This window comes from Schistosoma haematobium, chromosome 3 (assembly GCF_000699445.3).
Source record: "Schistosoma haematobium chromosome 3, whole genome shotgun sequence".
In the NCBI taxonomy this organism is placed as follows: Eukaryota; Metazoa; Platyhelminthes; class Trematoda; order Strigeidida; family Schistosomatidae; genus Schistosoma; species Schistosoma haematobium.
In genome coordinates this window covers 2,764,791-2,780,888 of record NC_067198.1, presented here as the reverse complement: position 1 = coordinate 2,780,888, position 16,098 = coordinate 2,764,791, and the positions used below count along the sequence as shown (strand labels likewise).

At 32.7% G+C, this 16,098-nt stretch overlaps 2 protein-coding genes across 2 annotated transcripts in view; both read left to right on the top strand.

The window, feature by feature from the left end:
* Positions 1-16,098, top strand: part of CACNA1C_1 (Voltage-dependent L-type calcium channel subunit alpha-1C) — a 168,608-nt gene that overhangs the window by 69,172 nt on the left and 83,338 nt on the right. Inside the window, exons 24-25 of the mRNA XM_051212767.1 lie at positions 4,332-4,521; positions 8,395-8,553. Coding sequence (XP_051068681.1) covers positions 4,332-4,521; positions 8,395-8,553 — 349 coding nt within the window. The remainder of the gene's footprint in view (positions 1-4,331; positions 4,522-8,394; positions 8,554-16,098) is intronic.
* On the top strand, positions 6,713-8,317 carry MS3_00004800 (uncharacterized protein). Its single transcript, XM_051212769.1, has one exon. It carries the CDS (start codon positions 7,145-7,147, stop codon positions 8,168-8,170), a length of 1,026 nt encoding a protein of 341 aa, XP_051068683.1. The 5' UTR covers positions 6,713-7,144; the 3' UTR covers positions 8,171-8,317.

Below are 16,098 nucleotides of genomic sequence, written 5' to 3'. Positions count from 1 at the left end.
AATTTTTAACCCTAACCATCAGCTGTGAATCATAATCCTTATTCTTCAGACTTCTTTATAATCCTCATTTAGCCCTAGTAAGTAAGTAGACACTCACAAGGTCACTTTGGGGTCGCTCAAAAGTCGTCCATAAATTATAGTCCCATCTTCTACTCATCACATGTCTGTATCTTTTTTTAACTGACGCTTAGTGAAAGTGAATATGCTCAAATGCCTTCTACGATTCGCTCCACTTTGCTCTCTATTCTCTTTCTCTCACTCACTTCCCTCTATGCTTGTTTTCTGCGTTGCTTGGGGACTTTATTAGTTATTGGCAATACACTATACTTACAACTGGTGTTCTGGCTTTTGAATAGTCTCAAGTAAATTCATAATACTAATACGAGATTCAGCATACGTAAATATTCAGTTAACAGGATGTTATTTATTGGAGTCAGATATAGAGGAGTATAGATTTGTATATTTATTACAATGAATAATCTGCTTTTTATTTCGTTTTTGTTGTTGAATAAATCAACCTGAAACAGGTAACTAAAGTTAGCACTTCAATAAACTTAATTCATCCAGAAAAACACTAAGTAGTATTGTCGTGAACAAGAACACGAGTGAGAACAATCAAATATATTGGACACGAAATTACAGAGCATCTCAATAAAATCTGAGAACCATATAGTAAATAGTTAATTTGCAAAATATCTATCCATCGTCTCAATCTTGACTGTTCCTTTTATAAATATCACAGCCATAGTCTCAGATTTCATTGTTCCTGTATTTGCATACCAATTGCGTTCCGTTCTCGTTCTTTCCTTATCGATCTTCTACTGAAATACATTCTATGCCTGACCACCGTTGACTTGACAACTATGTTTGAAAATTTCAATGTTTTGATCACTCTTAGGGTAATTATTACTACTACTACATGATATGTGAGCCAAGCATATAATGAAAAGTATAATCAGAACATTGTTTACAAAAGTTATTCTCTTACATACTTCGTGAGATGTTTGCTTTTTAGCAAAATCTACAAATTCTTAAAGTTCATAATCATAAAATAATTTTCTAGAGTCTATTTTTGAGATGTTCCGTAAGGTTTTGATCCAGACCATTTTATTCAGCATTATCGTATATAATACTGTTATGATAAAGCTAGAAACTCAGCTTCATAACATGGGTCTTTTTAGCGTTACTAAGTATTTATTTTTGTCTCTTAATTAGTAATTAGTTTCTTATCAAGAGCGGCTTACAAAGAAACCTCTAAAAGATTTCCATTATGGGTGTGTTTTTTTAAAGAAATTCATGACAAAATCAGACATTGTGAAGTCCTGCCGTATGTTGATTAAGTGAAGGTAAACTGCGAAATTTTAAAAAATGTAGGGTCATAATCAATAGAGCTTATGTTCTTGATATGACGCATATAACTTGAGCACGTGAACGCTAGAAACCTTTCAAGTCTCAAATGAGAAGAAAGAAGACAAATGAAAGGAATGTTATTCTAGACAGTGTCAAATTATAGTACAAAACTGTCAGGTACTTATAGTTTTTAGTAAAAACGAAATCATAATTATAGCTATCCAAACCGCACACAGGGGGTTAATAGCGATGTCCAATTGGGAAGCTACACGTATAGATTCTAGAATATTCTTCCAAAAGATGATTTGATGGAATATCTTTGGCTCTTTCTGAGCTTCTTACAGCTTCTTCGAGTTCACCCGTGGATCGTACTCACACTAGTTAGTACCCCTTAGCAATTAATTAGTATTTTGCAGTTAGTCAGTCGTGTTCTGTTACGGGTATGAAAGCTGATGTCACTTCCCGGCTGCCCACACCATGGAAGGTTATTTCTTGAGGAACCTGAAAAGAAAGTTGGATTAATGTTGGCCTTAGCGGCCTCGGAGCGTGACTGCAGAGCCCAAGGAACAACTGCTTGAGGCCGGTTGCGCACGGCCTTTTCATGGGAGGTTTTTGACGTGTTAGCTCCGTTCTTCAAAGGGCCTTACCGCCGGAGACAGAAACTCGTGAGGTAAGGTGAGGTGTGACATTTTTAGAGTCGACCTTTTCTAACCTCTTCCTTCCTTGTGAGAAGGCAGCATCGCTGCAGATGCTGGTTGTCCGAGGGAAACACCTTACTGCTGTCACACCCCTTTACAGTCAGCAGTACGACTTCGTCCTCAGACTTTGAGTTGCTTGACTGAAATCAATGTTATCTGCAGTTTTTATAAAGCAAAATACAATGACAGACCTTACAAATCATAATCGTTTGCAAATTTACATTGATAGTCATACAGTAAGTACCATGAGCAGTTAGATGCCTAACACCCCGACATTATGATCTTCACACTAGATCTAAAGTGTTTATTTAAGATCATTGTTATAATCGTGTGTGAATTCATCTTGAGCAGTTATGAAATTAGAATATGACACGTACGTACCTCATGTCGAATAGCATAAAGTAGTTCTTTCAGCTTAAATCATTCAACTATTAAAAGTATTTTAAGATGAAACTCATTTTCCATAAAGCTACTTACATTGATTCTTTCGGTTGAATAATAAGATGTCTGATTAAATGAATTCACATGTAGTGATTACTTTCACGATCGATTAATAAGGTTAAAGATGAACTTTTCATAGATGACTTATATACTGATCATAATGATTAAGTGACTAAGTAACGTTTTATTCTAGTGTATAAATGCAATAATGTATTTGATCATCTTTCTTTAAAAATTATGTCTGATCAAAGTACAATCTATGACAAAGTTAGTTATGCGACAAAGCAATACTCTTTTGAAAAAAAAGTATTACAATTAGGAAGAGTATTATTTTAGGCTAACTCTTGAGACTTTCGACAATATGACAGATAAACTATCATCATATATTGATTGTATTATATTAAAAAAACTTTAAATGTTTTGGGTAGAATTCGAAATCTTAAAACATATATGTACCTGTTACTCCTCGAGGAGTGGCATAGACCATCCACTAGCACTCTTCATTCAACCCTGTCCTGGGCAATCCTTCCTTTCCAGTTGTTTCCAATTTCTAATCATCCTTTTTGTATATCTGCTTCTATTTCCCAACGTAATGTGTTCTATGGCTTTCCTCTCTTCCGCTTCCCTTTAGGATTCAGTGTTAGGGTTTATCTCATGATGTAGTTTAGTGATTTCCGTAATTTATGTCCTATCCACTCCTAACTTCTTTTTCTCAGTTCATCAGCTGGAAGCTGGTTTGTCCTCTCCCACCATAAACTGTTGCTGATGCTTTTCCAATGATATAATTTAGATTACTTTTATAAATCATGAGACTTTAATAGTAATAATTTATCTTACGGTATTCTCATTTTTTTTCAAATTCAAACCAAGGAATGTTGTTTAAAATGCAAGTTTAATAGCTAACAATATTCTCTGCGCTATTACTTGTTCAATATATAAGAAAGACAGTTATATATTGTCAATCTACCTATTTCCTACGTAAATTACATTCACCTATATGATTATGGAATGTCGGTAAGATTATAATTTATGAACAGCCTATGAGCAACACCAAACGGACCTTGAAAGTGTACACCTAATAACTAGGACAAAATGAAGCTTATAAACCAGTGTGAAGAATTATAATTATAATTTACAGTTGATGGTTAATGGTTAGAAATTACATTTGGGGGGTTTTCATCACGAACTGACATCAGATATAATGCCAAAACTCTATTTAACCAAATGAATCAATGAATTTCGCGCCAAAAATTTAAGACCTTTTATCTTTAACCATCTGATTACTTTTACTTACTTACTTTACTTATGCCTGTTACTCCTAATAAAGCATAGGACACCGACCAGCATTCTCTAACCCACTTTGTCCTGAGCCTTCTTTTCTAGTTCCATCCAATTCTTGTTCATTTTTCTCATGTCTATCTCCATTTCCCGGCGTAATACGTTTTTTGGTCTTCCTCTCCTTCTTTGGTCTTGAGAATTCCATGTAAGGGCTTGTCTTGTGACGCCTGGAGTCCTTTCGGGGGCTACTGCCGGCCCCAAGCCCGGATAAAGAAGAAGGGTTGGACACTGGGTTAGCGACCCCATCCCGTAGAAAACTAACTCGCTAAAAAAAAACGCTAACGACAAAAAAATTATTCAACCATCTGATTAGTTCATTCATAAATTATAGTTTCGTCGGAATTTATTCAACATTTATTAATCTATATGGTAATAAAATGATAAGAAACTATTCATAGATTCATTAATAAGTTTCTAGTTCTAGTTATTTTAGTAATCAAGTCATTTCCATTATTAAATATTCATTCATTATATGTTATTGATCTGTTTATTTCATTCTATTAGATCAATTGACTCTTATGCTGAAGATTATGGTAGTGTTTATAATAATCGTCCAATAGTTGTTATCTTCTATGTGGCTTATATCATTGTCATAGCATTTTTTATGATTAATATATTTGTTGGTTTTGTTATTGTCACATTTCAACAAGAAGGTGAACAAGAATATAGAAATTGTGAACTTGATAAAAATCAAGTAAGTTTTATTATTTTATTTTGTTTTCTTGAGAATAAATTGTTTTGGTGATCGATATTTTTGACCTCTGTTATCGTACGTTGAATGGTACCAGAATATTGTCAGTGCTAAGAGTCTCGTAGAGTATGATCGGCTTATGTCTTTCATTCTATTTCGTGACCATTTTATCTCTCTGTTGTTCTGATTGAGGTTCTTCAGTTTGTGACATAAAACATTAATCTCTTTTTATCACACATTGTTTCTTTCATCTACTGTGGTTTTATGCCTGGATCTCATGGACGGTATTTGTGGAAGGTCTATTGTGTCGTTATTTAAAGACAAAAACAATGATAATAATTGATGGTACAATTCATAACATAGAACGTACTTACTAAGTTGCATCAATATGTCAATTGTTTGTGAAATATCGTTATTTATTATGAGTATTACTGTAACGTTCAATAATGTTTGTGACATAATGTATGTATAATTAAAATAGTGATATAATAAATCCACAACTATGATTATAATTCAGATAATAATCCGAATGGAGACAAAGTGTATGATTTTTCGGAATTAGATTATATCGTCGAAAATTATTTCGTGTTCACACGTTGGGATCACTAATTCTCTAGTGGCTTTGCTTCGTTAATCGATCATCTCGACAACCGTTATAATATAAATTCTCAACGGTGTTTAAAATAAGAAGGAAATAAGAATCGGCTACTATAGTTTATTAGCGGATAGCTCAGATCACAAAGCTATAAGCATATTGAGTGAATTTGAAGCGAAGAGGCGAACAAATGTATACGAGCAAATAAATAGGTAAATTTACAATCGAATTGCATAAGGGCGCAGCAAGGCAAAGCAAAGGTTAATGATAGGATTTGAGTACATACATACATGGGGGGGGGATGAATGGTCGAGTGATATTTAAGCAATCAACTTTTTATCTAGAGTCTGTCATGTGCTCTAGTTAATCATAACGGCACAAAGAAATATGCAAATTGTTACCATTCAAATAAAATTGTCTGTTATGTAAGTTAATAAAAGTGCTTAACCAAAATTAACCATAATCGAAATTGGTTGTCGGATAGTTGCTATACTTTAATTTATTATTAAAAATGTGCTGTGTTTGATCACAGAATGACAAAACTACTTGTATGTCACAAAAATACGACACTAAGTGATCCGTTTAGTTTCTTGAATGGTTAAAGCTATCTAGAATATAAAAAATGTTACTTAATGTGATAGTCAATGAAACAATATTACTGATTAGTGTATGTGTTTTAAGCAGAAGTGGTTGGTGGCTGGTTGTGAATAACACGATGGAGTTTCAAGTGAACTATACTGAGTTTGATTTTCGAGATAAACATGTACCCGGATGCAGGTACATGCAGATGGTGAAACGTGGAACTTGTATTCTACTGCCAGCCACTAGCCATTTCCGCTCATAACGCTTGTGACAAAAGGCAATATCGAGGCAATCCGCTTAGCATGCACATATGTCAATAAAGATTGACCAAAACATTAATAGGAAGATTCATAAAGCCAAGACAAAGATAAATATTCAAAGATGGATAATGGCTAGCAGTGGAATCCAGTTTGATGTGCATCACTTCGTCCTATTTGGGACTCATACCTGCACCTCAGAGTTGATGTTCACTCTGAGACTCGAACGCATAACCGTTCGCTCCAAATTCCTTCGCGTTTTCCACTTAGCTATTGAGTCAACTCTGAGATACAGATACATCCAGCTGACAAGTCCCAAATAGGACGAAGTGACTCACATCCTGGATTTCACTGCTAGCCACTATCCATCTTGGCTTATAGAACTTGTGACTGAAGGCAATATCGAGGCTATTTGGTTATATTTTGTCATACTGACACACACACACAAAAAAAAATAATTTATTCAAGGTCTCACCCAACTAGTTATGTAATCAGTACATAGTGCCTATTGATATTTTGTGTTTTTGGTTATCTACATCTTCTTTTGTTTTGTTTTTTTCAATCACCATTGTAATTCACCTAAACATAGACACAAATATCAACTAACATTTTATGTCTTATAAGAGTATGTCTTACTTTTCTAATGATTTCTTATACTTCTTTGTTTATAAATTGAGTATGTGTGCTTAAGCATATATATATATATATATATATATATATATATATATATATATATATATATAGTTTGGTTAATAAGATTAATAAGCTTATAGAGTAACTAATGACTATACAAATGGATGCATGTTGCATTATGTCAATCTACCTATAAATAAAGGTGATAGGTTTCTTATCATCTAATCATAGAAGAAGAATAATAATAAATAAGAAACATACCAAATTGTCATAAACAAAAAACCAATCAGATTGTGCAAGCACCACATTGTTCGATCATTTCAAATCATAACAATAATAAGCCATGATTAGTTATTTGAAATGAAGTATATCATCTTGAGTTGACTGTGGAATGTTTATTATTACCATTAATATTAATATTAATTAGACTTACAATTATCCATGTAAGTTAATTCAGTTCTATACTCAACATCCATTCATTATAATTAGATCCAATAGAATTAGATTCTATTGAAAAGTATAATTCATTCAAATCAATAAAGGATCATTATTCATAATAATGGAATGGATTCAAATAATGATCTTATTACAATTCCTATTATTACTACCATCAGGATACTATAATCATTTTAATAATCCATTATTAATTCCTAAAATTTCATTAAAATCAATTAAAATTCCTTTAAATGATTATTTCATAAAATATTCCAAATCTTCTTTAATATCATCATTGTTATCCCCCTCATCACTATCCCCATCATCATCATCATCCTCATCATCCTTGAAGGGTCATCCATCCAATAATGTTTGTTTATTATTACATCTACCTAATATAAAATCAATAAATCAATCTCAAATTAATTTAACAAAAATCTATATAAAATCCAATCATATTTTAGATCTTAATAATAATAATAATATATGGGCTATTTTTCAATTAGATCATTCACAATCTTATTCATCATTATTTGTAACATTAAAATATTTAAATCAATCTTTTGATCATTATTCTATTCAATATCCATTATATCAATGGAAAGATTATATATATATATTTATGTTGAAAATAATCAATAATGGGGATGATGGGGATAATAATATTGATTATCAACTATTTAGTGAATTATCCTCTTCTATGTATCCATCTTGTTTATTAGATAATAATCATTTTAATGATTTATCAAAATTATGTATTTCATTAATTCATTGTAATGATCATTTCATTGAAAATATTCAAGAGATTAATTCTGTTCGTGATGTTGTATTAAGACGTGTAAGACGTGATATATCATCATCATCATCATCAACATCATCATTGAATGTTTCAAATAGTAGTACAACAATGAATGAAGAAATAAAACCTGCACTTAGTCCAGGTTTATTAGCTGTTATAATTATTATACCAATCTTAATTATTATTGGATTAATTATAGGTGGTTATTATTTATATCGTTGGTTAAAAAAACGTCGTGCATCACATGGGATATATCAACCAAATTATATGGAAAATGAATCTAATATTATAAAACAACAACCTGAACCACATACCATAGTGAAAATACCGAATGAAGAAAGATTAATCTAAATATAATTAAAGGATTCGATTCATTTAATACTTTTTTTTTGTGGTATTTTTTTTTCAATTGTATTATGTGGTATACTTGTTTCTATGGTTTGTTTTATTCAAATTGTATAAATGAAATATATAAAATATATATTCTCTCTATTAAAATTCTTATTCCCTTTTCTCTCTCTCCCTCTCTCTCTCTCTCCCCACATATCCATCTATCTATCTATATATATATTTAGCGTAAATGTATTGAATTTGCATTGAAAGCTAGACCAGTGAAACGTTATATCCCAAAAGAAAATTTTCAATATAGAATATGGTGGTTTATTACATCACAACCATTTGAATATTGCATTTTTATATTTATATTAATTAATACAATATCATTAGCAATGAAAGTGAGCTACACCCCCTTTTTAGTTTTTCTCTTTTGTTTTTGTTTTTGTTTTCTTTTTTATTGATTATTTCATGATTGTTTATTTGTTTATTGAATTAATTAATGAATTAATTATTGTTTCATTATTCATTAATTGGGATACATTAATGATGATGTTGTTGATGTTTGATACATAAATAAATAAGCAATGAAATCATTATAGGAAAGTATGATGTCTTATAATTGTATATATATATTCTATCTGTTTCTATGTGTGTTATTGACAATGTCGTTCATGTATAACATGATTATCACAAAGGGGTTTTGTGAAGATTTTAGAAATTTCAATCGTTGAAATCATGAGTCAATAGAAGCTAGACTATCATGGAAAACCTGGATGTTTCACTGGATGGCCGTTTCGTTCTATGATAGGACTCTTTAGCAGTGGGCATTCACGATCCTGCCCCCTCCTGTGAGATTCGAACCCACGATCTATCAATCTCGTGTGCGAACGCTTAAACATTAGACCACTGAACTGGCTGCCATCCAATGGTGTTAATATCTAACTTCAACCAATACTTGTGGATGCGCACTGCTGAGGAGTCCCATACTAGGTCGAAAAGGCCGTCTCGTACTTCCAGATTTTCCATGGAGGTTTAGCTTCAATTGACTCATGATTTCAACTATTCAAATTTCTATCTTTTGAACAAAGATGGATAGTGGCTAGCAGTGGAATCTAAGACTCCCGTTTCGCCTTACTAGTCACTATCCGTCTTTGCTTAAAAAGCTTGTCACTTGAGGCTATATCAAGACAATATGCACAGGATGCATATATGCCAACATGAGACTGATCATTTGAAATTCTAAAAAGCAATCGGAAGATACAAGTAAAACAACACCAAGTGAATTATATCTTTTGACTACTTTATTTCACTTTATGTTCAGATGAATTCCCATTGTGTATATTATCAATTGTTTGATAAGCTATGATCTTTTAGATCAAATAGAAGTATAAGTGTTATTGAAACTTCCAATCTACTTATATAATAAGTATCCATATATTTGTTGAAATGACTATAGTATTTTTATTCCTTAAATCAAAATATAATTCCGTTTTTACGCTTAACATCAATGATTAAATACATTGGAAATTATCGCTATTAAAGGGGTTTTTGTTGATATTATGGTAATCTCAGTAGTTGACATCATGAGTGAAATGAAGCTAGACCACCATGAAAAACTTGGAAGCCATTGGACTGCCGTTTTTTTCTATTGTGAAACTCCTAACAAGTACGTATTCTGATATTAATCAGCATATGCTCACTGGTAATTGGTTCCAAGAGGTATTTCCTGGAGTTCTAGTAGGAAGTAGTGTTCAGTGGAGTTCAACCAAGTCTGTTGTGAGAAAGTAACTCACTGATGAAAATGGTAGATGTGTCGCTCAATTTCGTGGATTGGATGAAGTTAGACATTAACACTATTGGGTGTCGGCCAGCTCACTAATCTAGAAGTTGAACGTTCGCGCGCGAGACTGAAAGGTTCTGGTTTCGAATCTCGCGATGCGGGATCGTGGATGCGCGTTGCTGATAGTTCCGACAATAGGTCGAAACAGCTGTCTAGTGCTTCCAGGTTTTCCATGGTGGTCTATCTTCAATTAACTCATGATCTCAATCACCGAAATCAACGTTACATCTTACAAAAGTTCATAACCTATTCAACGAATGAAAATAGTTAGTATTAGTTTTACTAAGAAATATTACAAACTGAGTTTATAAGCGATTTTGATTTATGATCGAATTATGATCAATATTTTAATGGTCAACTTAACTGTTTAATCTTCCAATATAAGTCGTGAATTATTGAACTTATTATTCATTATTATAAGATTATGTATTGAAACTGTATAAGTTTGTAAAAATTGTGATAATCTGTTACTTTAATCCGGAACTATTGACCATAGTTATTCTAAACTATCTTTTTGAACTGTTTATATTGCTGTTTATGTGCTAGTGAATCAATGATATTAACTTTCAATCTGATAATCATTAGTTATATCTGAAGTGAATGTTTTCAATATCAAAACTAATTGTTCATTTGAGATTTGTTGATTGATGTCCTAATAGATTTGCAAATTAAATCAAGATATCAGATGGGTTTTGTGGAGATTATAGTAATTTCAATGGTTAAGATCATGAGTCAGTTGAAGCTAGACCAACATGGAAAACCTGGAAGCACTGAACGGCCGTTTCGTCTTAGTATGGGACTCCTCAGAAGTGAGCATCTACGATCGCGCCTCCCGCCGCTCATGAAATTCAAACCCAGGACCTACTGGTTTCGAGCGCGAACACTTAACCACTAGACCACTGAGTAGGCATCCAATGGTGTTAATGTTTAACTTCAACTAATCCATGAATTTGAGCGACACCATCCACCATTGTCTTCAGTGAGTTACTATCTCACAACAGATCTGGTTGAACTCCATTGGTCACTATTTCTCACTAGAACTCCAGGATATACCTCGTGAAGCCAGTCACTAGTGAGCATATGTTGATTAATATTAGTTGGGTTTTTTGGAGATTATAGCCTGAACAAATAGTATATAATTGAAATGTCTTAGTTAGATAATCTTATCAATATATATGAAGAAACATTTTACTGATAATCACACCATTTACCAATGAGTCTGAAATTTGATACAATTGTTCAATGAATAAGAATTTTTGTCTAAATTTGATCGAATAGTTTCACAGTATCTGAGAGTTGAGTTAATGTGAAACATTAAAGAGGAAGAATGTTGTATTTGTGAAAATCTCAACGAATGAATTTGAAGTAAATCTAACCTTTTGCCTGGCAATTTGGTTCAAGTTTTTTCAAGGAAAATATAATCAAACATCAAATTTATCGAATATAAATAAGTACATGATTCTCTGGTTCACTGTATGATTAAATAGATCATCCAATCAATGTTAACAATGTTTAATGTAAATATTTGCATTAGTGTATAATGAGACATGTGGTCGTGTAACGAAACATGTATCGATGAAACATCAAGGCAACTGAATGTGAGGGTGAAGGACTACCAACTATGCTTAAAGCACGTTCCTAAATCTTCAGTTGATGTAAGAAAACTCAAGAACGAATCAGCAATAGCATTACACTCAATAAAATCGGGTCATACAATTGATGGCACAAGAATCTTTTAAAAAAGGCTTTAATTCTTACATAGAGAGACTAACAGCCGATTCATCAGTATAGATAGACATTACATAGGATGTTACACAAATTCATGTACTTCTGATCTCATGATCATGCTACTGGTTTCATGAAGTTTGTTTTAAAGTGAATCGTAAAAATTTCTACTCATAGAAATTAATCATGTCAATAATTCTATTCATCATTATTGTAAAACTCATTTGATTTGTAAATTTTCTGTATTTACCATTGAGGATATTCATTGTCTACCTCGTAATTTCAATCTTTTCTAAATATCAGAAGGATTTTTTTGTTGAGGAGTCTCATATTAGGACGAAACCTTCGTTCAGTGATTTCAAGTTTTCAATGCTGGTCTAATTTCAATTGACTCATAATCTCAACTATTGAAATTTTCTAAACATGTTTAATAAATTATCATCTACTTTATAAAATCTTATGTAAATATAAAGGACTGAACTATTATCATTTGATACAAATACTAAATTCTTATTTACATAGTAACTATCAATATTTTCTGGTAAAGGTGCTACGAGTACTAACATACAATAATAAGATAATATTATTCATAAGAAGGACCTAAATAAATGGTTGTTCTGTTTGTCAGAAGAGGGTATCGGCCTCGTGACTTCCGAAGGAAGTCGGCTTTCATCATGTGGCATCATAACTCTTCTAAATGAAGACCTTCTGACTCACAGGACAGAGTTTAAATGGTTTGAATCATTTTTTCTGGTTAGCGTTTTTTTAGCGAGTTAGTTTTCTACGGGATGGGGTCTCTAACCCCATATCCAACCCTCCTCCATTATCCGAGCTTGGGACTGGCAGTAGCCCTCGGAGGGACTCCAAATGGAGTTATTTTAGCAATTGTCATTTGTTAGGTGTTTTATGTAATTCATTTAAAGTTCGGACAAACGTTAATTAATCGGTTATATCATTTGTGTTTTTTTTACATTTATGATACGTTATGTCATAAATGTCATAATTTCCAGAAAATTAATGAAATAAAAGGCACAATATGCAGAAATTGAACGAAGTATAAACTTATAAAATAGGTAACTTTAAGTTTCTATTATGTCATTGTACCCTATGTATTTGATATGATGGAAAGAAAAGCCAGTTTTTGATTGATTTACTCATTATGAGTTTTGGTTCAACATTAATTCCATTCTGATTCAATGTAATGATCATTCAGTGTAGTATTCGTTTTTATTTCCACGTATGATCTTTTTATTCTCTATAATATACGATATTCTTGTATTCCATTGATATGAACTATGCTCTGTATGTGGTTTGTTATAACTCATATATGTGATTTCATCCTAATTATTAATCAAAATGGGTGTACAATCAATACATAAATGAGTGTAATTTAGACTAGGGTCATCGTCGCCATAGTGTTTTGGGGCTAATAAATCTTGACTTATACCAGTCTTTGTGTTCTTACTTTCTCGTCGTGGGAATTGCAGATGTCCCTCACTCCGAATATAAGTAATCAGCGTTTTTCCGACACAACAATCATTGATGACAAGATATAAAAGTATTCTGACAGAAACTTCTAGAAACCAAAAAGAGAAAAGAAAAAACCAGTCCACTGAACAAATTATAAATTCATTTCACTATATTTGAATTATTCTCTTATCTGTAATTCTGCATCGATTTTAATGTTAAAATGAAAACATTTGCAGTTAGTTGAACTTGCCAATATTCATATTTATTGTTCACTGTTTGCGTCCGATTCCTGTCATACTATTTCGTTAAAATATTGAAGAATATTCATATACATATGAATCATTTAATCCAGCTGACGAGTCTTAAATAGAACAAGACATGCGTCCTGGATTCCACCGTTAGTCAACGTCCATCTTTATTGATGGTGCTCTCCGTCTTGAAATGCTCTCACATGGACAAGCATATACAGCCACTGTCATGCAAGTTCTACTCACTACCCTTCCGCGGTGAGGGTGTTGTTTAAGAAATTAAGAGGAGGAAAAGAGAATGTCTGGAGCTTTAATCGAGTTGATGGATATGAAGGATCCACCTAGGAGAGTTGTAAAACCTCGATTCCAAACTAATGGTGTACTTGATCTCCAGTGTCCTAAGAAAACAATCGACGTATGAACCTATTGTTGATCACTGGCTACCATGGGATTGTATCGCCTTACGTTGCTACACTGCCTTGTGGACTAAACCTTTAGGTCGAAGGCTCCGGGTGTGACCACCTATGGAAACCACCCACTTCAGTCTTGTCACCCGGAAAGTACCACCGCCTACAGACAAATCAGGTGACTTGTGTGGTGCATATGCATCCAGTTTCCTTTTGTACCAATATTTATGTGTTCAAATATATAAATAAATAATAAAAGTAAGTTGTGTAACGTGAAAAAAACGATTGTGCAACATCTATTTTCTTCTATAAACTAATTTTAAAATACACCTTTACAATTCTAAATGAACAGAATTCATTCCTGTGATTATGTGTATAATAAATTTGTTATTGAATGATTTTATTCTAACAATAGAATTTACAAGTCCTTTATTTATAGCTCAGGTGAATTATTTTGATGGAGTTTTTGTTCTCTGAGCTGGATGGTTTGGTCGTGGAGCTTTCATTGTTCTGCTGAACGACATTATCAGCCTAAACTTCAGATAGAAGTGAAGTGTTCGAATTTCTCCACATGTGGTTCACAGCTTGCCTTGCAGACCTCGATGTTGACTGCTTTTTATTGGCCTTACATTTGTCATTGTTTACTTCTTTGTTTTCGTTGTACAATCCATTGGTTTGATTTTTGTTTCTATGTTTGTGCATAATCTTCCTGATTAGATCGATTTCAATGTGTTTGTCAATTGCCGATTGACTTGAGTGCTAAGCTTCTAAAAATTCTCTGGTGTTTTTGGAATTTCCTCTATCCAAGATGTCCACATTTTTTCCAGTGAATGTGTGTCCACAGTAGTCCACGTGCATTGATATAAATGAGGATATATCATGACGTTTAACCGCTTATTAGAAATTTATGCACAAACATAAAACGAAAAATCAAACCAATAAGAGATACAACCAAAACAAGGATGTTAGCAATGACAGGTTTAAGGTCAACAAGAACCAATCAACATCGAGGTCTACAAGACAAGCTGTGAACCGTATATGGAGAAATTCGAACAATTCAATTCTACTTAAAGTTTGTGCTGATGAAAGCTTCACGACGAAACCATCCAGGGAACAAAAACTTCGCCAAAATAAAAAGTATCATAAAAATAGTTGTATATGATCATATAGTATTCTTAATGACTAACTTCAAGAGGTATATCCTGAAGTTCTAGTGAGAAGTAGTGACCAATGGAGTTCAACCAGGTCTTTTGTAAGATAGTAACTCACTGACGACAAGGAAGGATGTGTCGCTCAATTTCGTGGATTAGTTGAAGTTAAACATTAACACCATTGGATGCCTACTCAGTGATCTAGTGGATAAGCGCTCGCGCGCGAGTCTGATAGAACCTGGGTTCGAATTTCGTGGGCAGGAGGCGGGATCGTGGATGAGCACTTCTGAGGAGTCCCACGATAGGACAAAACGGTCGTCCAGTACTTTTAAGTTTTCCATGTTGGTCTAGCTTCAACTTGACTCATGATCTCAACCATTGAAATCAAACTGTTTGTTCTAATCTTAATGAATACTTGTTTATAACTTCAATATAATATTAATATATTTTGTGATAATTAGAAAATGATTATTAACCAAATAATGATCATTAACTTTCTTTAATGAATTGTTATCTTAAGTAAGTAGTCTATTCTCTCTTTTGTTGTTGTTTATGTCCAACATTGATTCACTCTATTATTCAAGAAATATTGATTTGTACTATATGTATCTTTATGAAAAGACCCATGTGTTATTTATGTGCGTGTCTTATATAAAACTATTGATTGACCTGTATACATTTGAAGTGTATTCGGAATTTATAAAACCCGGAAGAAAATAATTTCTATTATAAGCTGTGTGTATATAAAGGAGGAGAAATGATTTTATTTACTTCATTGAATAATCAATAAATGAGTTGAATATTAATGAATATAAAAGATCAGAATGGATTCTTCTTGTGTATGGATATTATAGTAATTACTATGGGAAACCTGGAATCACTGTTTGATGGCGATTTCATCCTATTGTAGGACACATTAAGATGCAATTTTTGACATTTTAATGAGAAGACATGACTAACCGAGTTTTGAAGTGTTGAATGTGAGACAATTATTTACTCTACGTGATGAGCGGTGGTTATGTCATATCATCAATTGCTTAAAGTTAAACATGAACACTATTAAATGGTCTAAAGGTTTAACATTCACGCATGAGATCAAAGA